This window comes from Argentina silus (assembly GCF_951799395.1).
Source record: "Argentina silus genome assembly, chromosome: 13".
NCBI classification, from domain to species: Eukaryota; Metazoa; Chordata; class Actinopteri; order Argentiniformes; family Argentinidae; genus Argentina; species Argentina silus.
The window spans coordinates 1089393-1114229 of NC_139667.1; the positions used below are offsets into that span (position 1 = coordinate 1089393).

General features: G+C 46.0%; 3 protein-coding genes across 3 annotated transcripts in view; 1 reads left to right on the plus strand and 2 right to left on the minus strand.

Moving 5' to 3' along the window:
* Positions 1-4466, plus strand: part of gnly (granulysin) — a 91111-nt gene extending 86645 nt beyond the window's left edge. The window contains exon 5 of the transcript XR_014554566.1: positions 4422-4466. The gene's annotated coding sequence lies outside the window, so the exon portion shown is untranslated. The remainder of the gene's footprint in view (positions 1-4421) is intronic.
* orc3 (origin recognition complex, subunit 3) lies at positions 110-10312 on the minus strand. Its single transcript, XM_083683300.1, has 20 exons — positions 10175-10312; positions 9540-9594; positions 9197-9294; positions 8551-8695; positions 7694-7798; positions 7429-7598; positions 6889-7028; positions 6258-6417; positions 5585-5698; positions 5263-5396; positions 4949-5012; positions 4623-4739; positions 4310-4389; positions 3983-4116; positions 3387-3484; positions 3118-3215; positions 2687-2828; positions 1284-1400; positions 662-741; positions 110-280 (listed from the first exon to the last, which is right to left on the minus strand). The coding sequence occupies exons 1-20, from the start codon at positions 10196-10198 to the stop codon at positions 175-177; spliced, it is 2181 nt and encodes a 726-aa protein (XP_083539426.1). The 5' UTR covers positions 10199-10312; the 3' UTR covers positions 110-174.
* Positions 10313-11040: 728 nt separating this feature from the next.
* On the minus strand, positions 11041-23777 carry znf292a (zinc finger protein 292a; the record flags this gene model as incomplete). The annotated part of the gene is made up of 8 exons (XM_083683247.1): positions 11041-17900; positions 18016-18157; positions 18524-18660; positions 19024-19226; positions 19332-19467; positions 19893-19971; positions 20916-21070; positions 23628-23777. The coding sequence occupies 8 exons, from the start codon at positions 23775-23777 to the stop codon at positions 11559-11561; spliced, it is 7344 nt and encodes a 2447-aa protein (XP_083539373.1). The 3' UTR covers positions 11041-11558.
* Between the last annotated feature and the right edge of the window lie 1060 nt (positions 23778-24837).

Consider the following 24837-nt stretch of genomic DNA (forward strand, 5'->3'; position numbering starts at 1 on the left):
GTATATATGGTTGCCATGCCCTTTATAATAAGCATATCGAAGGAACAGTGGAATATGTGACTCCACACCATTATAAGCATATCGACAAGCAAATCAAAGAAACACTCCGTTGAAAATCACTATTTTATTCAAAAACAATTAACACCACATATAAAACAAACTCGTTTGTTGGGATCAGCAGCCTCCCCACGTCAGCCGAGACACGTGGTCAGTCTTCTGCTTGGTGGACTTGATGAAGCCCAGGAACTCCAGCTCTGACACCGCCTGGATGAAACGAGCACTTGAAGAGAGTCAAGGAACAGCTGGCGAAATGTCTAGAGCAATGAAGGCAGAAATTGGAGGATTATCGGAGCATGCATTACAATGAGCTCGTCTTCCGATTCCTCCCTCCACCAGCCTCCAGTGGTCCACATGCAGGTCTGAGTGCATGGATTTGATTGAACCAGTAAAATAAACATGTGCATGATGTACACATTACATACATTTTCATGGATGGAAAAGATATACAGACAGTTTTGTATGAGCTGTGAGTTTGAAGGATGTTATACAGGTATGAAAGCCGTATGCTTCACCTGTTATGAAACCTCGGGCACATTTAGGAAATACATCAGTTCCATAGACTCTACATGAGTCCTCTCGAGATCCAACTGTGAAAGGATACTGTTTGAGTTCATCCACTTTGCCGTAGTCTGCTGATTCTGGGTCCTTGCCCTCTGCAGCTGAGACCACTGTAGCATAAGCCTGCAAATAAACACACATAGGATTTCATCTCATTCAACACATCGCATGGTATGTAATGATAGGCAAATACAGCGTATGTATGTATACATCTAAGCTGCTCCTGGTGGTGTGTGTGTGTGTGTGTGTGCACACGTGTACGTGTGTGTGTGTATGCATGAGTGTATGTATGCATGTATTTGTGTGTGTGTGTGTGTGTGTCTGTGTCTGTGTGTGTGTGCGCGTGCGTGCGTGTCTGTGTGTGTGTGTGTGTGTGTGTACGCATGCATGCACTTGTGAGGCTGTAGGCTGTGTAACAGAGCATGGGTTAACATGGTCACATGGTGTCCCTGAGTCTTCATACAACTCATCTGATGTGTACAGTACAGCCTCTTCATGCTGGAGTCTGGAGCTTGGAGGCCAGCCTCCAGTACACTCCCATAGGGCTGGTAGAGGCCAGCCTCCAGTACACTCCCATAGGGCTGGTAGAGGATCAGCCTACCTCCAGCCAATCATACAGGTTGATGAGCCTACCTCCAGCCAATCATACAGGTTGATGAGCCTACCTCCAGCCAATCATACAGGTTGATGAGCCTGCCACACTCCAGATGCAGCTTGTAGACGATGCAGATGTCGGGAGCAGCGCTGGACATGGTCCCGTCCTCCGTCTGCAGGTTGTCATTCTGAGAACACAACCACCATCATCATCATCATCACCATCTGCATTGGTATCTACAGACGGTCCGCCAGAAATGTCCACGTAATTAGTTACCTGTAGGTAGGTTAGTTACCTGTAGGTAGGTTAGTTAGCTACCTGTAGGTAGGTAGGTTAGTTAGTTACCTGTAGGTAGGTAGGTTAGTTACCTGTAGGTAGGTAGGTTAGCTACCTGTAGGTAGGTTAGTTAGCTACCTGTATGTAGGTAGGTTAGTTAGTTACCTGTAGGTAGGTTAGTTACCTGTAGGTAGGTTAGTTACCTGTAGGTAGGTAGGTTAGTTACCTGTAGGTAGGTAGGTAGGTTAGTTACCTGTAGGTAGGTAGGTTAGCTACCTGTAGGTAGGTTAGTTAGCTACCTGTAGGTAGGTTAGTTACCTGTAGGTAGGTTAGTTACCTGTAGGTAGGTTAGTTACCTGTAGGTAGGTAGGTTAGCTACCTGTAGGTAGGTTAGTTAGTTACCTGTAGGTAGGTTAGTTAGTTACCTGTAGGTAGGTTAGTTAGTTACCTGTAGGTAGGTAGGTTAGTTACCTGTAGGTAGGTTAGTTAGTTACCTGTAGGTAGGTAGGTTAGTTACCTGTAGGTAGGTAGGTTAGTTACCTGTAGGTAGGTTAGTTACCTGTAGGTAGGTAGGTTAGTTACCTGTAGGTAGGTTAGTTAGTTACCTGTATGTAGGTAGGTTAGTTACCTGTAGGTAGGTAGGTTAGTTACCTGTAGGTAGGTAGGTTAGTTACCTGTAGGTAGGTAGGTTAGCTACCTGTAGGTAGGTAGGTTAGTTAGTTACCTGTAGGTAGGTAGGTTAGTTACCTGTAGGTAGGTAGGTTAGTTAGTTACCTGTAGGTAGGTAGGTTAGTTACCTGTAGGTAGGTAGGTTAGTTAGTTACCTGTAGGTAGGTAGGTTAGTTACCTGTAGGTAGGTTAGTTAGCTACCTGTAGGTAGGTAGGTTAGTTAGTTACCTGTAGGTAGGTAGGTTAGTTACCTGTAGGTAGGTTAGTTAGCTACCTGTAGGTAGGTAGGTTAGTTAGTTACCTGTAGGTAGGTAGGTTAGTTAGCTACCTGTAGGTAGGTAGGTTAGTTAGCTACCTGTAGGTAGGTAGGTTAGTTAGCTACCTGTAGGTAGGTAGGTTAGTTAGTTACCTGTAGGTAGGTAGGTTAGTTAGCTACCTGTAGCTAGGTAGGTTAGCTACCTGTAGGTAGGTAGGTTAGTTACCTGTAGGTAGGTAGGTTAGCTACCTGTAGGTAGGTTAGTTAGCTACCTGTAGGTAGTGGTACGGGTTGCTGAGGGCGGTCTGGATGGAGGTGCGCGGCGTGGCGTTGAGGTGGCGTCTCAGGACAGCGGAGGAGGAGTAGTAACAGACCTCGTACAGCGGCTGGGACTCTGGCGGGGACAGGTGTAACCTGGGGAGACACAGACGCACAAGCACCGTCAAATACCGGGTCACGGACAGAAAGAGGCTGTATTACTCTAGACTACAACGCATGACGTTTTGGCAGTCCAAGGCCGTCAACACAATCCCTCCCCTCAAACACGGCATCAACCATTTTCCAAGAGGAGGAGTAAAATAAATCAGGAGGACAGACAGGGATAAGATGACATCAGAATACTGTAAGCACATTTTAAGCTATTTGTTTACAGTTGAGATGAGATTGTGTTGTTTTATTAAACATGTGTGTACCAGGCCTTTACCTCACAAGGCTGTCAATAAACTCCAGGGCTTCGTTTCTTAGTATCTCAAAGTGACTCATCTTCTTGGATCTTCGAGAGTCCTTCATCTCCAACAACGACTGAAGAGAGAAGGATTTTTAGAGACAGCTCAATCAGTTCAAACACACGGGGAGGACATGAAACACACATTTGAGGAGTGAAATCACTCAGGCTGCGTTCCAAAATGTGTTCTTGCGCTCCATCTAGAACACAGCCTTAGTCTCTACAGGTGCAGGAAGTGAGTAATTCACCTTCTGCAGGTGGAACAGGTCTGTTTTCTTCTGGAGGCCTTTCCCTGGAGACGTGAGGTCCTCCCCGCCTGCAGGGGCAGCAGCCTCAGCAGTGGCATCTGTCAGGGGAACAGGACAGACAACAGCACGGTTCACATTCACCCCTTAACCCACCAACTGCCAAAGAGTTCCGGAACACTCACCACCTTTAGTGCCAAGTGTTCTATGTGGTGTTTACCTAGCAACAACACTCTTGGCTACAAAATGAAGCATCGTAACTGATGCGTTTTTGGTGAATAAAATCCCTTGGAACTCTAGTATGTTGACTGTTTGGGCGACTTTATTCACCCTCGGCGCTGAATGGGTTAAGCACTAGCACAGAGAGATGATACATGTCCTGTTTATTTCACCGGGTCAGAACTTTGAAGGAAAAAAAGAGGGAAGCGTTCAGTGAATTGGAAGCCTGGTTGCACCCGATCTGTATGTGCTGTTAGCCAACTGCTATGCTCTCGTTGGCATGACAACAACAGTTATTGGAGTCGGCAAACGGCAAAGACAGACGAGGTATGACCAGGCCAGTGAATTGGAAAACGACCACCATCATCACCACTACTTACTGTCCAGCTGGTCAAATCTGGTGAGGAAGTCCCCCAGATGGCTCAGTGCGGCCCTCAGCTTCCCCGTCTTACCAGGTTTCAGGATCTCTGAGCACTTTCTCAGCTCGGAGATGAGCTCATCTTTAGCCATCATCCTGGGAGGGGAACAGAAGAGAGGAAGGCAAACTTCCACAAAACAGCTTGACATGGACTTTGAAACGGGTTCTGTGTCTCCAAGTCGTCTCGACCTGTGTTTATCTAATGTATTTGAAAAGAGCGAGGTAGACGTCGGAGTGAGTCATCTGTTGACACAGTTCAGACAGACGCGTGTGGATGGTTCTCCGTTACCTCAGAAGCTGCATCGCAGACACGTACTCCTCGTTCTCCCAGACGTTCTTCTCCAGACACGATATGTGCAGCTCTCTTATCTGAACACAGGGATATGCATAAATCAGTGGAGGCTGGTGGAGGTAGAAATCGGAGGACTGGCTCATTGTAATGCATGGAACGGAATGAGGTAGTAAACACGTTTGAGAGGTTGGTGGAAACAATGAGGCCGGCCTCCGATTTCTACCTCCACCAACAACCACAAAGACATGGACACATGCTCTACAATTCACACCAAACATTTGACACGCTATTCAAACAACACAGTTGTTACCTGTTTCCCCAGGGGGTATTTGGGGAGAGCAGACGTCAGGACGTGGAGACACCTCAGAACGGGGTAGTAGTTCTTGTGGTATTTGCGAAGGTCTTTCAGTAATTTCTGACAAACTTGCTAAAAGAAATCAATCAAGAGCAGACACAGACACCCATGACTACTGTCAGTAAACTATGGTGAGGTCACACACTAGTCCATACAAGACAGCCTGTCAGCCTGTCAACCAGAAGGCTGGAATTAAAAACTAAATTGTTGTACATAACACTCCCGAATGAACCCAAAAACATAAATTAAAAAAACGTAACAAATTCATGTAAGACATTCACCTTCACGTGGTCGTCACTGGTCAACAGCTCCACCTGCTCCTGGGGCTCCTGCTTTTCCACATATCTGGAACAAAAGCCACATATTATAAGTCAGACGCTGAGGGTCACATTTCAAGGACTATACCAAAAAAACATGATTCAGTTTTTGTTCCTATATGAGACTCTTCTAATGCTAAACAGCAACGACTCAAAACCGCACTCCAAACGTGCTCTACCACCAACTGCCGGTTGAGAAGTCAGTTCAAAGGTCACAGCTGGAAAATGAAACTTTGAAAAGAAATTGACCAGGGTCTTGTGTTGTATGTGACCGTTACCTCATGAAGGAGGGGAGCTGGCGGACCCTCTCCACATCCTGGTGGCTGAGGGCCGTGGCGTAGCCCAGGGCTTCCATCTTCCTACAACACAGCACACTCAGAGGCTGGGAGTGGAAGTGCTCCAGGAGAGCCAGCTGTGGAGGGAGGGAGCCCACGGTCATCACAGGACAGGCGCACACACACACAGGCACACAGGCACACACACAGGCACACACACAGGCACACACACAGGCACACACACAGGCACACACACAGGCACACACACAGGCACACACACAGGCACACACACAGACAGACACACACACAGACACACACAGCTCACCTGCAGGCCTTTGATGAAGTTCCTGACAGAGAAGTCGTGGTAGAGGAAGATGCCAACCAGAACCTGCAGGACCTTCCCACTGGGCTTGAAGGGGAACTGGGACGTCAGGATCAGCTGACAGGCAGACAGACAGACAGAGGGGCGTCAGTATCAGCTGACAGACAGACAGACAGACAGGCAGGCAGAGGGGAAGAGAGGAGAGATATTCACATATCTGAGGTCAGGATCAACTGACAGACAGACAGACAGGGGGGGGAGAGAGGAGAGATATTCACATATCTGATGTCTGGATCAGCTGACAGACAGACAAACAGAGGGGAAGAGAGGAGATTCACGTATCTGATGTCTGGATCCTAACTTCAAACAGATGTGACACACTCAGGCTTTCAAGTAAAAGGTGCATTGTTGTCATGTAACTAGCAGGGGAGGCTGGTGAACAGGCTCATTGTAATGCATGGAATGAAATGAGGAACGGTATCAGATACCATTCCTCATTCTACTCATTACAATGAGCCGATTCTCAGATTTCTACCTCCACCAGCTTCCCCTGGTGTGCGGGGATTCTTCTACTATAATGAATGGAATGTTTGGAGTCCCTAACCCTAATTCCCGGAGACACGACATGACGCGGCCCCTGTTCACCTCCTGTCCCCAGCCGGCGTCTGCTGCCTACCTTGTCTATGACGGTGGCCAGGTGCTGGGTGCAGGACAGGGACTGGAACAGCTCGATGCACAGCAGGGAAGTGACGGAGTGGGGCAGCAGGTTCTGGACGGTGCTGGGAGATGTGGCGATGCCGAAGACGAACACCAGGGGGAGCTGCTCAATGTAGCGGCTGTTGGAGAGAGAGGATAAAGGAAGAAGGAGAGGATAATAGTGATGGTAATAGTGATGTGGTCCTCTGAGGTCCTCTGTGGTCCTCTGTGGTCCTCTGTGGCTCATTTGGTAGAGCATGGCGCTAACAACGCTTAGGTCGTGGGTTTGATTACCGCTGGGACCATATATACTGAAATGTATGTACTCGCTGCAATGTAAGTCACTTTGGATAAAAGCGTCAGCTAAATGGCATATATTATATAGGAGTGAGGATATAGCCCTGTGTTAGGGACACACTTCAACATGTAAAGAAGGTTGAGTCGGCTTATCCAGAGTGATGAGAAATCAATGGAATGTTTTCATACCGAAGAGATGGATGATGTTGTTGTATGTGTATGTGCATCTTTGAATTACCTACAAGTCAAATCACTCCCTCCCTCTCTCTCTCCCTCCCTCCCTCACAGAAGGGGAGAGGCTTGGGTCTTGGTACCTGCAGATGAGGATGAAGTCCTGCAGCACTCTGGGGTTGAAGGCCTCCAGGTCTTTGAAGATCACCACCACAGGGGGACACTGCTGCAGGTCCAGGCCTGCAGAGCTACGCTTCCTCCCTGGAGTGCCTGTCGAGGCTTTCTGAGAAGAATATAAAACACAGGACTCAAATAATAGACTACATACACAGGTTGTTGTCATATGGAGTTACAGACGCAATATCTAGATATCTATCAATATCTAGAGTCTTAAAGGTGGCCTCTGGGACATGACGGACATACAGTAGCAGAAGCATCGGACGACGCTGCGGGAGACTTTTAAAAGTGTTAAGAGAGTCTACAGACTAGAGAATTTACACTGTAGAGTTGAGTCGGAGGGCAGTGAAACGAGTGGACACTCTTGTTCACTAGAATATCTTTGATGAAAGTCGCTGTGGGCGTGATGTCATATCCCACAGTCTACCTTTAAGAGGCACATAAGTCACTAAATTATGCTTTAGAACTGTCAAAACAAGCCCCAACTGTCACCAACAGCCTCCTACCTTTGTCTTGGTCTTGTACCAGTCACAGAGCGTGCCAATGGAGCAGTGCGCCCTCTTCTGGTTGAGCTGAGTACTGTGTCGCTCAGGCACTTCCTCCTCATCATCCTCATCCACAGACACGCTGGTTCCCATGAGCCTCTCCAGCACCCTCTGCATCAGGTGTTTCAGCACTGGGGGGATGGGAGGTGAGGGGGTGGGATTCATTTTTTAAATGAACATATTTACACGGTACAAAATAAACTAAGGATAGCTTTGTTGTGCTAACCTGCACATTCCTGGGCCTGAACGGAGACCACAAACGGAGTCACAGACTGCTGGAGCAGGTCGGAGAGGCTCTGGAAGGTCATGTCATGATCTGGGACGTTCACCCCTACGAAGGGAGGAGCAGAGACAACAAGACACACATCACTGCTGGAACCATCGACAACAGACATTACAGTTGGTTGTTCTGGTGCTGCTGGTGCTGCTTTAGGGTGTTAGTTGAGGTCCTCTTTGGTGAAGGATGTGATTGTTTCTCTTGATATGACATAATATTGTGGTTTTATATGATGTATTGATTTCTGTATTTTACTGTGTTTTTTAATTGTATTTTATATTTGATATTGTGGACAGGGTGCACCTGCAAAAGAGGCCCTGGTCTCAGTTTGTTTTCCCCTGTATAAATAAAGGTTAAATAAATAAAATATAGTGAATCTAAATCCACTAGGTTGTACAAGCAAAATCATTTTATACTGCAAGTGCTTAGATACGTTGGAATCAACAGCATACCCAACTAGGCCGCTGAGGTGCAGGGGGATCAAACGTACTACAGCACAGTGTCAGTACAATGTTTTTTTTTTTTTTTAACCCAGTAAATGATGGGAGTTTACAATACCATTGTGCTCGAGTCTCCTTTCTCTTGTTTACTCTGAATAAATGTGAGTGGTTCAAAGCCGGCCTAGCAGGCCCGGTCGCCTGAATACCACAACTAGGAATAGGACTCCGGTTGGAGTGACGAGCCCCACAGTCAACCCAAACACTGGGCCGTTGGTTGCCTCTCCTGACATACCAAACACCAGGGCCGTTGGTTGCCTCTCCTGACATACCAAACACCAGGGCCGTTTGTTGCCTCTCCTGACATACCAAGCACCAGGGCCGCCGTTGGGACCTCGCTGGCTCTCATCCGTGACGCCCAGTTGTCTGAGCTGCGCTGGAACGACGAGGAACACTTCCTGATGAACTCCAGCAGGCTGTCCAGGATCTTCCTGTTCAACTCATCCTGCAGAACCTGTCGGGCGCGAATGTGTAAAAATAGAAAATAGGTCACTCCTGAAAGACGACTCAGGATTCAGATCCTAATGGAGGTCAAGGAGACTCATTTCACCGTGTCATCATTTCACCAGTAATTAAATAAGCCTTGAGAGCATTTCAGAGTTATCAAAGACATTATTATTGATTATTCAATAATGTTCTTAAATTATAAAAGACCAGGACTAGCATAAGTGCCACTACTACAGATCATACTGATTATGCACTATATGGCACTGTTCAGGGGAGGCTGGTGGAGGTAGACATCGGAGGACGGGCTCATTGTAATGTATGGAACGGAATAAGGAATGATATCAAGCGCACGTGTTTGACACCATTCCTTATTCCGTTCCATGCATTACACTGAGCCCGTCCTCCGATGTCTACCTCCACCAGCCTCCCCTCATACGGTGTGGTGATGGCGTCAAGTCCAAGCGAAGATGAGAGGACGCAGAGAAGCAGACTGTACGTGTTCCCTCACCTCCGTGTCTGCCTTCACCTTGTCCCACAGAGTCTGACAGTGTCTGAAACGCACTCTGCTGTTGTCACTGTTCTCACTGCCATGAATGAAGTAACTCTCTGGGGAAAGAGACCATGATGAATAAATCATAGTCGCTGGGGACCCACGTAGCCCCATCTGTGGCTCGGATTATATTCATATTTTAACAGATTATACACACACACAACATCCAAATGTAAATATTAATCTGATGGGGCTAGGGACCCACGTAGACACGCGTCAACACAACCTAACGGGTCTAAATGTCAAAGACATACCAGCTAGTTTGTTGATAAAGACAGAGAGAGAGACAGAGATCACTCACCCACACTAACTGCCTTCTTTCTCTTTTTTGTACTGGGTTTGAACACGAAGCAACCCTGAGAGAGACAGACAACCAGACAGACAGTAACACAGTGATCTGGCTGGCTTGATAACCAGACAGACAGTAACACAGTGATCTGGCTGGCCTGATAACCAGACAGACAGTAACACAGTGATCTGGCTGGCTTGATAACCAGACAGACAGTAACACAGTGATCTGGCTGGCCTGATAACCAGACAGACAGTAACACAGTGATCTGGCTGGCTTGATAACCAGACAGACAGTAACACAGTGGTCTGGCTGGCCTGATAACCAGACAGACAGTAACACAGTGATCTGGCTGGCCTGATAGCAATAGAAGGGGAACTGAAGTTCAAGGGCTGGGTTAATACTTCAATTCCAGTTGCTGTTGTGTTTTTTTTTGACAAATGGAGTGAGTAGTGACAGTAGTTTACGACACCGCTACATGGCAAAAAATAGTTAATTACAGGAACAACTCCTAGGATTAGAATGTAGTTTAACTCACCAAGCTGCTGCAACATGCAGTTAAACTGATGCTTCAGCTACATGCAGTCTAACTCCCCCCCAACCCGGACCACTGGAATACGGTTACCACATGCACTAATGTATCTTACCTTTGACACGGATGAAGTTGTCATTTCCAGATGAAATGTAATATAATAATATAATATAATGTTTTCTATTTATCTAACTAAACTCTTTACGATCAGCGGCTGCAGAAACTTTCCTCCAGCCGGATGATGACGTGCTTTTCTCCACTTCCCGCCGCGGTGACGTAGGCGAGGCAGGCTGCATTCACAGTCAATCATCGTTGACTGAATGTTGCTAAACGTTGCCGAGCCTGATCACAGAGCCAAAGCAGTGCATTTGCATTGCTCACTGTGCAAATCAAAATCAGAGATACCAGGAGAAACGCCCTTTTATCTACCAAGGGCCCCTGGTTACCATGTAAGTAACTATTACAAGGAGTATAATTGTTTATCCTTTGAGCATATCCATGTAGTGAGAGTGGCGGGTGGTTCATCCTTTTGAGTTTCTCCTCCAGTTACAACATATATTAGTCTGCCACTGTATTCATCCAAACTCCTAAACATATGCCTGCAGTTATAATGTATATACACCAAAACCAGCCCGTTTGTGTTTCCTCAGGGACTGTGCTTGCTGAGGCACACTATCCTGACTATCCTGACTTGCTGAGGCACACTATCCTGACTATCCTGACTTGCTGAGGCACACTATCCTGACTATCCTGACTTGCTGAGGCACACTATCCTGACTGGCAGCATTCACACAAACACATTTTTCAGCAAAATAAATAACTTGATGAAAGGTCATCTCTCATTGCCCTGTGTTGGAGTGTAGTACTGTGGTAAGTGTGGTAATGACTCATTCAAACTACGAGATACATTTAGTGACAAATGCATTATATGTATCCTGCTTTAATAACATATTTATGACTCAAAAAGTTGAGGTTCACTTTTTTATATGAAGAGACAGAGAATGTCAAGTGTCTATTTACCATGGAAATAACAATACATACACACAAAGGCGAGAAGAGGAGGTTTTACAAAAGCAAACAGATACATTTTATTGAACACTTTGTGGAAGACATGTAAATATTACAGATACTAGTGTTGAAGAAAATAAAATAAATACAACAAAAAGTAAAAATCCCATAGGGATATATAAAAACTTTGTTTTTCCTTAAAATTGATTTAGTAAAAACAAAATTTAGTACTAGAAGCTTCATAAATACAAACATGATCTAAATCTATGTCCCCTATAGATTACCTGGTTCTTGTATAACTAATAACATATCAACCATAACATACATTTCATAAGTATAAAATTCTCCATCATCAACTATTCAGAGATCAAAACGTGTGTAACTGTTGGAAATATGATGCAATATTAACAGGTCTGTCTGCAGCATGTTACTTGTCTAATCCTGAGTGAAAGAGTTTCAAATAAAAACATCAGGTTGTGTGAACGTTATAATCAACTATATAGCCACCTTTCTATAATCACCATGGGTCGCATATCTTGGAGTTGTTTTAACAGGAGATCAGCACCATTGGAAAAGGTTTTGTCTATAACAATCTTAACATTTTTCACTGATTTAAGATTCAGTGGATTTCTGAAGTCTACAAGTGGGATTAATTCATTATCAAACATTATGTTAGCTGTTTTCGCCTGGAGGGTGCGTTGACGTTTCGAAGGCAATTCAGGCCCAGAACCATCATTTATTTTCCTTTTGGGAGGGTGGGAAGATTCCAGGAACTCCAATAAAGAGCCCTCAAACCCAATAGGCTGGAAAGAGTCTAGATCAACAGTACTTTCGGATTGTTCCTCTTGGGGTGCAGCAGTAACTAGTTCTGAGTTTTCTGTAACACAGTTAACTTTAACAGTAGAACGATTTCGGAGAGTCGACTTTCTCTCCTGGCTCGGTCTCGGCGCCACTGTCTGTTCTGATTTCCGGGGACGGCCTTTCTTCCTCACCTCTCCGACCGTGGAAGCTTGGGACTCTGAACTCTCATCCTCATTCGACACCTTAGCCTCAGCTTCGATGACATCATCTAAGGGATCCAGCTCCGGCTCCAGCTCCGGCTCCTGACAGGAGTTGACCTTTGAACTCTCCGTATCACTGTCGTCCTGGTCCATCTCCTCAGAAGACGACTCTGTTGACATGCCCTCGGACTTGTTGGCATCTTTGAACCTAGAGCGTGAGTACTTTTTACAGAATATGAACAGGCTTCTCTGGTCTTCTATGTATCGTTCCGAGAGGCCATGTGTGGTGTAATGTCTAAATATGTTACGTTCAGCCCGTTCCACTGAATCACAGCCCTTGATCATGCACGGATATTGCAAGGAAGATTTTTTGGTGCACATAGTGGACGCCTCATCCTGGGATTTCAGAATGGGCTTTCCAAAGCTAGTCCAGTGGTTCACCGATCTCACATCCTTCTTCTTAGCGTTTTTCTTCTTCATTTTTAACTTGTTTTCAATGTTCTCTTTGCCATTGGTGGGACTGCCCTCTGCCGTTCTTGACTGCTGCTGCAGCGTCTTGCAATCACCTACAAAATCATGCTTCTTCATCATGTGACGGAGGAGGTTATGCCGTGTAGTGTAGACCCGGTCACAGCCGTCCGACTCGCATTTAAAAGTCTGATCCACGCTGCCTCTCTCGGAGATGTTGATCTCTTTGTGGTAGTTCTTAATGTGCTCAATGTATTTCTCCACTGAGGCGCAGGCGAGGGTGCACTCTGGGCGGTCACACTGGAATGTCCCCACGTACATACTGGACATCATAGCGGTGGTCTTATCCCGAGTGAATTTATGAAGCAAGAGGTAATGCTGTACTAAGCTTGTAATCTCTGGGAATATCCTCGAACAGTCTTTCACTTGACACCTGACCTCCTTATCGTGGACCTCCCCCTCCTGCCCACTAAAGGCACCGGCCTTCTCAGCGTCAGGGATCTCCGCGCTCGGGGGAAGGGAGGACTGGTGCATCGCCCTGTAATGGAGGATCAGGTTTTGCTGGATGGTGAAAGCTGCAACGCACCCTTCGTGAACACAGCGATAGGGCCTATAGGGGCTGAAAGCGTTATCCCCGTCACCCATCTTCAGCCCCAGCCTTTTCTGTGGTGATTCTTTCTTCAGGCCTGGAAACTCCTCTTTCAATTTCATGTGTTTTGAACTGTTAGCTTTCTCTGGCGAGGGTTTCATCATAGCCTGGACACTGGACACCGCTGCGTCGTCTGTCGATTGGCTGCCCGACGTAGAGCCTAAACCTGCGTCCTGCTCTGCAACGCCGTCCCCTTGATCGAGTTGTTGCTTCCACACAGGGGTGTGGCCATCCTTCGAAGCTGTTGCTATAGGCTGTTCTTCATTGGCCCCTCCTACCTTGGATGGGGACGCTAATCCATCAGGTGACCCGTCGGAATTCACCACATTATTTTGTGGTGGTTGTGGTTGTGGGTGCACCCGCTCAACTGTCACATGATGTGTGGAACCCTCCAGTACAGCATTTCCTGCTGTAATGACTTCAGAGGCGTTCGAGTGTCCTTCCTGATCCATGGCTCCCATTTGACATCCAATGGCGTAATCGTCAAGTGGCTCTTGTTTGATGCTAGTTGACACAACAGAAGATACATTTTCTACTAAAGGTACATTTTCTACTGGAGATACATTTTCTACTGAAGACACATTTTCCCGACTGCTATTCCCCTCTGACTCAGCAGCGGTGTTGCTTGACCTTCTTTTGCGAACGCCTATCTTCAACTTGATCATCTCTGCCTTGGCGAGGCGGTGGACTTTCTCATAGTGAATTCTAAGGCCAGTAGTCCTGGTGAATGTTTTTGGGCATATGTGACATGGATACGGGGAGAATTTGACTGGGGTTTTCTTCAGTTCCTCAATCATCTCCTGGGTGTAATCGTGCATTTTCCAGAGGTGTCGGAATAGTGCCTCCTTAGTCATGAACCCATACTCACAATTCTCCTTCTCGCACTTGAACGGCTTGGGGCCCTTTTCACGAGGCTGCTCTTCCTTTTTAACCTTTATTTTTACAGCTGGCATTGGTTGAGTTATAGCTTGATCATTGGTTGAGGTGGCATCACTGGGACTGGGATCATTGGTAGCAGAAGGGGGGCACATTTCCTGCAACATCCTCTCCTGGGCAGCCTCAACTAAATCCAGCCTTTGAAAGGCTTTCTGAATTTCCATAAGGTGATCATCTGGACCTACGGCATCTGTAGAGGCTGTATTGGGCCTCATGTTCTCACTTTGACTGCCATTTGACTGTGGGTTGTTGTTGTTGTTGTTGTTGTTGTTAATAGGCTGGACACCACTCAAAACGGATGAGGAGTTGTTTGATGAATGTGACTTCACTGGTTTTTGGGCTTCCGATTGAGTCAAGTCAGAGGGTTTTATTGTAGACAGGCTACCATCTTCCTGGGGGAACTCTCCATTTTGCACGTTGAACATAGCAGCTCCATTAGTGTCAGGAACGTGTGGGTCATTGAGGAAGTCAAGGAATGACATTGGCAAATCAGCCGTCAAGTCTATCTCTTCTATTGGTTTGCACTGGGAGCGCTTGGACAGATGACCGCCGAGAGACTTGGTGCTGGAGAATTCCCTAAAGCACCTTCTGCAGATGACTTTACCGTCCTTTATGATAGCCGGCCATTTAGTCCTCTTGCTGCTCCTCTTTCCTTTCTTGGTCTCGTCAACGCTCTTCTCCTCTGAAGGGACGGCCTCAGATTCAGCGGGAAATGACTCATCCTCATAGGAGAAATCCGTCGGAACAGCAGACTGTGGACTAAGCATTCCGTCTCTGGAACTGTCCATCTGATTCTCATAGCCCGGTGATATCATATGGGCTATGTTCTCCGTCTTAATAATTCCCACTGCGCTTCTGCTAGGCGCTATCTGACCATCATGGCTCATTGCTTTACTTGGGACGTCCATTGGTGGCCTTGGTGCTGCATTATGACTAGGGGTTACATTTGGAGCATAGGGGGCCTGGTAACTTCCCACAGGCATGATTCCAACGGCGGCCATGTTGTCTCCATTGCTTAACTGGGCAATCATACCGGAACTGCCTTTCCTCATCAATTGATCGTCAACAACATTCGCATTAAACTCCGGCTGCATCATCGCATACGGCTGCCCTCCATTATGCATTTGAACACCGTTATCCAGCATCAGGGAGCTTGACACATATTGAGACATTAAGCTGGACTCTGAGGAAACGTGCGGAATAGCCCCACCGTGGATCACTGCCAGAGCGTGGTCCTTCTCCCTCCCGTCTGACGGAGGTCCGGGTGCGGTTTGGTATGGTTCAGGCTGCCAGTGGGTTAAGCTTCTGGAGGGGTATTCATTCTGCTGGTAGGGATCTGCATAACAGTTGTTCGCTGCCGATGAGGACCACGGTTGAGACATCTCTGACTGCATCAGCCCTGCTGTGTTCCCCCAAGGAGGGTAGGCTGAGGCGTTCATCAGTGGAGTGGTGATTGGTGATGGATCAGTGGACAGAGGGTAACATGATGCTGGTGAGCTTGAATAAGCCATTGGGTATTCCAACGGCTGTATCCCAGTGTTATTGCATAGTGGGGATAGATGGTGCGATGCTGGGTCATTCGGGGCCTGTGACGGACCAACTGTAGCCCTGTCTTTTCTCGAAGTTATCTTGACCACTTTCTTGTACTTCTTAGCCAATTTCCATTCCTCAAAGAAGTTGGTGTGTGTTTTCTTCACATGCCTGGAGAGACTTTTGGAGGTGCTGTATGACCGCGTGCAATCCTCAAACGGACAGCAATGTTCATCGGCACTGCTACCAGGAGTGTTACGACACGGTTGTAACAAAAAAGGTTTTTCACTCTTGATCATGACCTCTGGTGCAGGCAAGATCTGCGGTAACACTTTCTGATAAATATGAGCCAATCCACTTGCCGGTTCCTCCTTCAGATTCCCTTCCAGCGGGTTTGCCGTAAAGGGATACAGGGGATTCTCCCCATTTGCAACCATGTTGTGGTGAGGAGTGTGTGGAGCATCAGGAGACAGGTTTCCATCCCCCAATTCCAATGTAGGTTGAATCAATGGAGTGTAACATGCCTGTTGCTCTTCAGTGGGATCTACAATACAATTCAGCATGCTCTCAACTGAATGTTTCACTTTCACGGGAAAAGCTTCTTTAGGGACCTCAGGTTTTTGTGGCGTAGATGAGCCTGATAATACCATAACATCCTTCATATAAGCTTGTGCATTAATCCGCTCAAGGCGCACAAAGGCGGAGCATGCTTCCGCTGGCCTGGGTGCACCCTGGGCTAAAGGCTCCACTTGAGTTGGGTTTAGATGGTTCTCACTTGTGATGGGCACCTCACTGGCATCATGGTTCTCCAGGTGCAACCTCAACTGGGCCTGTGAATAGAAAATCCTCCCACAATTAGCTATTTTGCAGGTGAACGTAAGGTAATGCTGAGCCTCGTGATCATACAACAGGTAAGCCTCGTTGAAGATGCGCCCGCAGTTGGGGAACATACACCTCGCCTTGAATTCAGCATGCTGCCTTCTGTGCATGAGAAGCTCTGAGTTGGAGTTGAAGCTGCCAGTGCAGTTGAGCTGTATGCAGTTGTAGGGCTTGGTGCCACAGTGAATTTGCAAATGGTCGTTGAGGTGCGTGACGTTGACAAACTGTCGACGACAGTACTGGCACACCACCTTCTGTCGCTGTATCTCCAGAAAACGCGTCGCCTCTTCGTCATTTTTGTGGGCTTTTACGTGGGCTACAAGATTACGGAAAAACTTAAAAACTTTCTGACAGTTTGTAACAGGGCAGACACAGTCCTCTGTGAATTCTGTGTCGCATCTGGCTTGTCCAGGCTTTGGAGGAGAGCTGAGCTGGACAGTTGCAGGACTGGTGTGATTTCCACAGGGAGAAGTAGTAGCTTTGGCCGGGCTGACGTTTGCCTGGGCCTCAACCTTCACTACGGTTGTCTCTTTGATGCTGTTGGACTGCCTGCCAGGGGACTGCGGCGGCTTGCTCAACTTCCTAGTTGCTTTCATGGCAGCCAGTCGTTCTTTACAAGATTTCTTAACATGCGATGTCACATGTGGTTCGAAAACCTCCTTGTTGTCGAAACTGTCTGCACAAATAGGGCAAGTGTAAATCCCATCCTTAAAATGCTTCTGAGCGTGACGAACAATTCTGTGGCCTAGGAACTCTTTATCACATAACACACAGTACTGCATGTAGGCTCGCCAATTCCTAAACCTGGCAGACACAAACCCTTTCTCCCTTAATTTCTTAGCTTCCCTATTTTTCTCTCTTTCGTCTGAAATCTCGTTCAGTTCGTTTGTAGTGTTTAAAAGAAAATCCTCCAAGTCTTTGAACTCTGGACCCTTTTCTGCCGCTTCACCCTCTCCAACATCCGTGTCATTGAGGTCGTCAATAGAAGACACAATGGCCGCCTCCTCACCCATCAACGCCAAACAGTTGCGCTTCAGGGTTCTCCAGTCCCAGAACTCCGGATCGAAAGGCCACTGGGTCTTCAAGGCCAACAGCAACTCACAGCGCAGTGAATTGGGAACTGGTAGATTCTCCTCCTCAAGCTTCTGGTCCGGTTCGTTGTAGAGGGATTCGACCGCGTAATACGAGTCCACGGTAGGCTGGAGGAGGAACTCTGTTAGTTGGCACGCCCGTTTCATCTCCAGGTCTGTGGGCAAAAGGCAGGAGATCGTTTTGCAGATGGTGCTCTTGCTGTCTGTGTTGTCACTGGAGGCCATTTTCAGAGCTTGAACGCACATTTCAATGCACACCGGCAATCCCACCTCTTGCACCTAAAAAAATAAAAAATAAAAAATAAAACACAAAACAAAAAGTTATAAGGACACGTGGAACAACATGTTTTTTCCTCACAGATGCAATATGAACATGAAAAGGACATGGCCTCACCTCTGACTGTATGACCTTGATGAGGAAGAGGATGTGGCAGACACTCCGCGAGAGCAAGGCCATGCTCTTGCACTGATCAAGAAAAGCATCGGCTGAAGACTCCAATCGCATCCGTAGCTTACTCCAGAACAGCGTGAGCTCCCTGTGAGACAGAAAAACAAACAAAGTTAAGTCTGTGACAGAGTCTCATCTATCCCCATTAGGTGTTTATAAAAAATTTAAAAAAATACATGTAGGCGCAAGAGTTGAGATTGCTGGTGTGTATCGAAATGTACAGAAAATACAGACAAGAAATATCATAATTGCAATATCCTAGCTACCAGCTACACACAGAGAGGAACTTCCTATGACAACAGGTAGCCAGACACTGGTTCCCTGTTTTGCGGTTTAAAACACACAAGATAATTACAAAACACCGAACCAAGAGATAACACACTGTAGTCAAGACAGACCTCTAGCATCACATTCTGAGTTTCTTGAGTAAATAAGTGGGAAGAATAATACTCACCAGGCACAATACACATCTCCCTGGAGAAGCTGCCGCTTGAGGAAGGCAGAGCACAAACAGAGCGCTCCTTCCTCGTCCCCCTCCGACTCCAGGTTACAAATCATCTCCAATGCGTCCTTGCTGTCTACTTGCGCAATCTGGCCCAGAGAGAGAATATCAGTCATGAATGAATTAATGTATCATAATGATAACAGTTTAATGGTTGGTACTCCCAACGTATCGTTTTCAATTCCATTAAGTTGCTATTACGCCAATCTAGTGAAGTGATGTAAATCACTCAAATAACACTGTGCATCCTACATTTACTCAATACTATGTTATTATATAGTCATTATTATGTCATTACATCGTAATAGAGTTCAGCCGTTTCAACTTTAGTAGTAGTAGAGGGACTGCAACTCCTTGTTGCTACTTGTTTACATGGGTAAATAGTGTTACTACACGGGGGTGAGGGAAGCTTGATGTGCTAAATTATTTAATAAAGTCAAACATTCACTTACCTCCTCCATGAGCTGCTCCTGTGGTCTGGTCATACACAGGCAAACAAGGTACGTCTGTTTAAAGTTCCCTTTTCCTTCATAAGCTGGATTCTCTGAGCATACCTTCGCCAGGATAGCAGCTTTCTCAGCTCGATTCTCTTTGATAAGGTGCTTTATTCGCATATTAAGGAGTGTGGGACCCTCCAATTGCAGAAATTCATGAACTAGAGAGTAGAGAAGAGGGAGATACCAAACTGGGTCACCATTGAGCCCTGGATTGAACACACACACACACACACACACAGACCCACAACCACAACCAAACTAACCTCTGTCAATGTCAGGTATCTCATTGGAGAGTATGCAGCTCAGCGTGGGGTTGGTCCACACACCGTGCTGCTGTGCTACAGCAGAGAGCATGTGAAGCTGTGTGTTCCCCGTCTCCTGCAGAAGGCTGTGTGCCAACTGGAAAAGAGAAAAGATTATTTCACAGACCTTTCTCCCCCTATTTGTCCTGCTGTTCTGTTATGTTACGTGTTTCGTATCAGATTTTCAATTATTTTTGGAATGTAGTAAGTAAACATGGTGAACACAACCCAACGAGGCCCGCGTCCTGATCAACACGTCCTGATCAACACGTTCTGATCAACACAGTCAGAAATTACTTTCAACTTCAAAATAGGCTGCGACACGTCTGTTTATTCCAAGTGTGCCAAATAAAAACTTAATTTCTATATTCTTTCCAATCATCCTGTCAGCTTTTCATTCCTTGTCAAAGATCGCAAAGAACTGGGCTAGATGTCAAATCTCTCTCCCAGCTTTATTCCTTTGCTATTGAATGTCAAGCAAGAAAGAAAATAAATAAATAGAACATCACAGGAGACACTGACCTTCACTGAGGACTGGAATTCCTCCCATAAGGCACCAGGGACGTGTTCGGGCAGTGAGAGCAGCAGCTCTACACAGCTCCTGCGAATCAAACACTCTGGTTTAATAAGCTTGCTCTGGTGGTTCATGTCAATGACACAGTCACGGGTGCATATGGTTTACATTATGCTTTGTGAAGGCAGGGTAATAGGGTATGGACAGCCTGTGTTTTTGTTGTTGTTTTTTTAAATATGTTTTTAGGGCATTTCTGCTTTATTGGGATAGAGACAGTAGAGATTGACAAGAAGGATGGGAGAGAGAGAGAGAGAGAGAGAGAGAGAGAGAGAGAGAGAGAGAGAGAGAGGAGGGATGACATGCAAGACATGTTGAGGGTCGGAATCGAACCAGGAACCTTGCGATTACGTGGTATGTGCATTGTTGTGCTACGCCAGTAAGCTCCCCAGCCTGTGTTTATACACAGACTGAATAAGCATATATACTCCACTTCTGTAGTAACACAGACCTCCCAACTCAACTGCTATGCAGTCACATTGTAATGTTGTCAATAGGGGAATTACAGAGCTAAAGGGCGACAACTGAGTGAGAATTTTACTTGTTCGGTTCGACTTTGTGGATAAAAACAAGCAATGTCCTGACAACACGGACACGCATCTGAAACACGGCCTCAGCTCAACACGTTCCTCATGGATCGCCTGAGACAGCGGTTCCCAAACTTTTAACAGTCATGTACCCCCTGTCGGTTATTTTGTAGCCTAATTGATACTCTATGAACATTATCCCTTACATATTAGACACTGTGACAATATTATTCTGTTGGATCGGGTGCATGCATTTATTTTTGGTACTGAGACTGCAGTCGGCTATTCAACAGGACTGTTTGGGAAGGGAAATCACAGATTTATTTCGCGTGCCCCCCTAGATCGAGCCACGTACCCCCGGGGGGGTACGCGTACCCCACTTTGACAATAGTGGGCCCGAGAGAAGCAACGGCAGATATTGACATGGTCTCAATGAGCGCTACTCACAGTGCTAGCTTTTCAAGTACGAGTGGCACGTTCTCACACTGGCAGGAGAGACAGGAGGAGGCCTTTGCATAGCTGAGGATGGCCACTGTGTAGACCCCCAGCAGCGGCAGGGGGGCCTCGTCTGTCTTCCACCGAGCTGCATGCTCCACGAGGACCTACAGGCACAGGGTCACAATTATGGGACGACTTCAATGACAGACATGAGACGGGAACAACGTTATGAATAAAACAGAGACCTACAAACACAGAAGACAACATTATTAATGGATATGTTCCTCTACAATAACATATTACAGACACAGAAGACAACATTATTAATGGATATGTTCCTCTACAATAACATATTACAGACACAGAAGACAACATTATTCATGTTCCTCAACAGTAACAGACAGGCGCTAGACAGTGTTCGAAATCATTACATGTTTTTCAATTAAATCACATTATTTGGCAGATGAACGATGCCTGCTTGCAAATGAGTCCCTTGTTTCTCTATCAAATGAGTTTGTTTGTTTCTATCAAGGGATAGAAACAAGACAAACTAATTTGCAAGCAGGCATCATTATCATATCGCCCCCTGCTAGCCTAATTGACACACAACCCGCTTTTAGTCATCATAATTTATTCATTTATTTGTTATTTATCCCTGATTTTAATTAGTAATGTCTCAGAGAAAATGACACATCTACATCAAAAAGGTCGTAATCAACACCAACAAACAAGACACAAAGACAAATAAATTTGAATGGAAAACGATAGTGGTTTCTCTCTCTCCCCCTCTCTCTCTCTCTCCCCCCCCCCTCTCTCCCTGTCTCTCTCCCTCTCTCTCTCTCTCTCTCCTAGTTAAGTTGTGATGCGTGTCCAGGGAGGGCCTGTATGCTCCAGGCCCATCATGATTAACAGTGGTCTGCTGCTAGATAAAGTGTGATAGTGGTCTCCATGACAACGACTATCCATCACTCTCGCAAAAAGATGTCTCTGCGGGTTAAGATGGCCGAGGACGGACGACACGAACTAACATAACGTAGCCTTTAATACCATCAAATACATCAAAGACCGGCTTCCTTTGAAACAGCCTAGATAGGAGTGACCACAACGAACGGCCGTGGAGTCAAGCCTCCGTGTTTGGCCTACATAGGGCCCTTTCAATAACTCCACTACTCACTAAGCCACAGGGCAGACATGGGGGAAAGTATGGGGGCTCAAGGCTTTATTGACCGTCCCCATCTATAAATTAAACCTCTTCAAAAGGAACAAGAGGTAGACTGATGAGATAACGGCCTTACTGCGGTGAAATGGTTCACGCAAACATGTAATTACACTATGTAATTACTAGTGTAATTACACATTTGCATAAACCATTTCATTGCAGTTACTTAAGTGTAATTATACTCTTAATAATTACATAAGTGTAATTACACTAGTAATAATACATGCAATCGCAACAGTTGAGACAAATTCTACACATGCATTCATACAGGCTAGGCCTACTCTCTGCCCTGTCTGTCACCCCTTCCCCCAGTCTGCCCATCACCACTCCAGGGGGGAATCCTAATCTCTACTCCAGGAGAGAGTCTCCTGCCTCGGTGTTCCAAGAACAGCCCATTGAGGCACGCAATAAAGGGACCTCCTTTTACAATGTTACACGTGTGTAAACGTACCCTTAATTACCTTCGTAATTGGGAAGTTACAGAGCATTGCATCTCCAATGAGACAACAACAAGACATGTAAAAACTTATGCAAAACTCATCTGCTCTCAGAATCCATGACAAGGCATCAGGATGGTCAGGGGAGGAGCAGGGGGAGGAAAAGTTGCAACGTGTGCCATTTATCCTCTTTATAGAATGCATTTGGGGTGAATATTTTTTTATCAGTAAGTGCAATATCTATAAATATGTAACAATCACCTGTAATAATAACTCTCTTTCACTTCTGCTGAACTCAACACGTTTTTGTGGGAGGATAGCATCGCTGTGGAATTGAGGTTCCACCTACCAAGGTCTATGAGATCAATAAAGTCTACATCTTGCACAAAGAAGGGCTTCAAATACGCCCACTACCCGCAGAAAGGCCTAAAGCAGAGGATACTATTGTTTTCCCCCGAAAATACGAATTTGGATTTGCTTTGATTAACTTTAACTTTCCTAAATCCGTCCATCCACCCAGCAGCTCAGAACAGGCCTCTCGCTGGCATCAATACTTTGATCTCCACAAGCACAATGGTGACATGGAAAAAATGTTCACATTTCTAACCAGAAATGCACATCTCTACACAAAGTGAGGGAAGTTTTCAACCTCACCAAACCTGCCACACTGGTGCTTTAAAATGCAGCTTTGCACAATGTTCCATCTGGCTTCACAATGAATGATCGAATGGAGCCTCATCAGCCAGCTAACTGCTGCTAGCCACATTCATCTTTTAGCTAGCAAACTAGCTCATCAAAAAAATGAGTTACGCATGGAAACAACTCAAAGTAAAAACTTCAAACAACCATCATCAAACACTAACGACGTCTACTGTCCGCTACCGAATATCTTTATGTACGTTAAAACGTTGCGATAAGGGTTTTTCCAGTGGAGTGGGACAGTGGTAGCGGGCTAGCTACATTGTTGTAGCTAACGTACACGCTAGGCAGCAGCAGCAGCAGCAGGCTTCCTGCCCAGGCTGGGGGGCTGCAGAGGGATGGACTGCTGGAGGAAAATCTGCCTACCTGGCAAAACTCCTGGCAGAAATGCAAAGAGGCTTCCAATGGCGGTTCGCTGCTGTCTTTTAGCGTTGTGGTCAATTGTTGGAACCGTTCGCGGAGGACCTCGATAGCTCTCCTTGTGTCATATTCCTTCTCTGTCTCTCCCTCCGCCATCTTCACAACAATCACGGCCGCGTACGCACAGATGTTACGCTGCCAGACGTGCACACGCACGGACACGCAAGGGGGGAGGGGAGAGATGCGGCGGCAGGGACACCCACCCTCCCGGTGTGTCAACAGAGCGTCATTGACTTGACCTAACAGATGACACACCACACATGCCCGATCATTGATTTTGCTTGTATAGAATGCATCCATTTTGCTTGTATAGAATGTACTCTGATTGTGATACTGGACGCATGAAGCGAACAGTAGTGTGTGGTGAGTTCATAATGTGAATGTCCGACAAATACAGAGATTATATGTGGAAGGAAGCTTGTATGTGCAAAAACTAGGACATGAAAACATTTTTTAGGACCTCATCCCAGTTGTAACTGTCGTGTTGCTATGTACTGCATTTGCTTGGGACATAGTCATAAACATGCATTTGCTTGGGACATAGTCATAAACATGCATTTGCTTGGGACATAGTCATAAACATGCATTTGCTTGGGACATAGTCATAAACATGCATTCTCAAGGCATCAATTACTCACAGGATAGGAGAAATAATGTGGCAACACAATATGAATAATGTCAATATTTTAATGCAATTTCATTTCATACAGTTTAGTCTAATGATTTGATCAACACACTACATGCGTGTATCACCGCTTCACATCATCACAACCAAGACATAAATACAATACTGCTCTACTTTCTACTTCATCACAATGCATTTCTATCTGTTGATTTGTCACAAGGAAATGCAACTCATATCAAAGTAATCTAAAAGCATAAATGCACATCTTCTGATATATAGGTCTAAAAGCAGACATAATAAATAGAACTAGAAGCATCAATGCACATCTTCTGATATAGAGACCTACAGTATTGCCAGGGTACAGATGTCACATTTGATATAGAGACCTACAGTATTGCCAGGGTACAGATGTCACATTTGCACATCTTCTGATATAGAGACCTACAGTGTTGCCAGGGTACAGATGTCACATTTGATATAGAGACCTACAGTATTGCCAGGGTACAGATGTCACATTTGCACATCTTCTGA

Bases quoted from the DNA above. Each gene is read 5' to 3' on its own strand.
- orc3 (XM_083683300.1), bottom strand. From the start codon at position 10,198: ATGACAACTTCATCCGTGTCAAAG. The intron at 9,595-10,174 runs GTAAGATACATT...TGTCTCTCTCAG, and splicing joins CAACTTCATCCGTGTCAAAG to GGTTGCTTCGTGTTCAAACC. The intron at 7,029-7,428 runs GTAGGAGGCTGT...TATTCTTCTCAG, and splicing joins GGTACAAGACCAAGACAAAG to AAAGCCTCGACAGGCACTCC.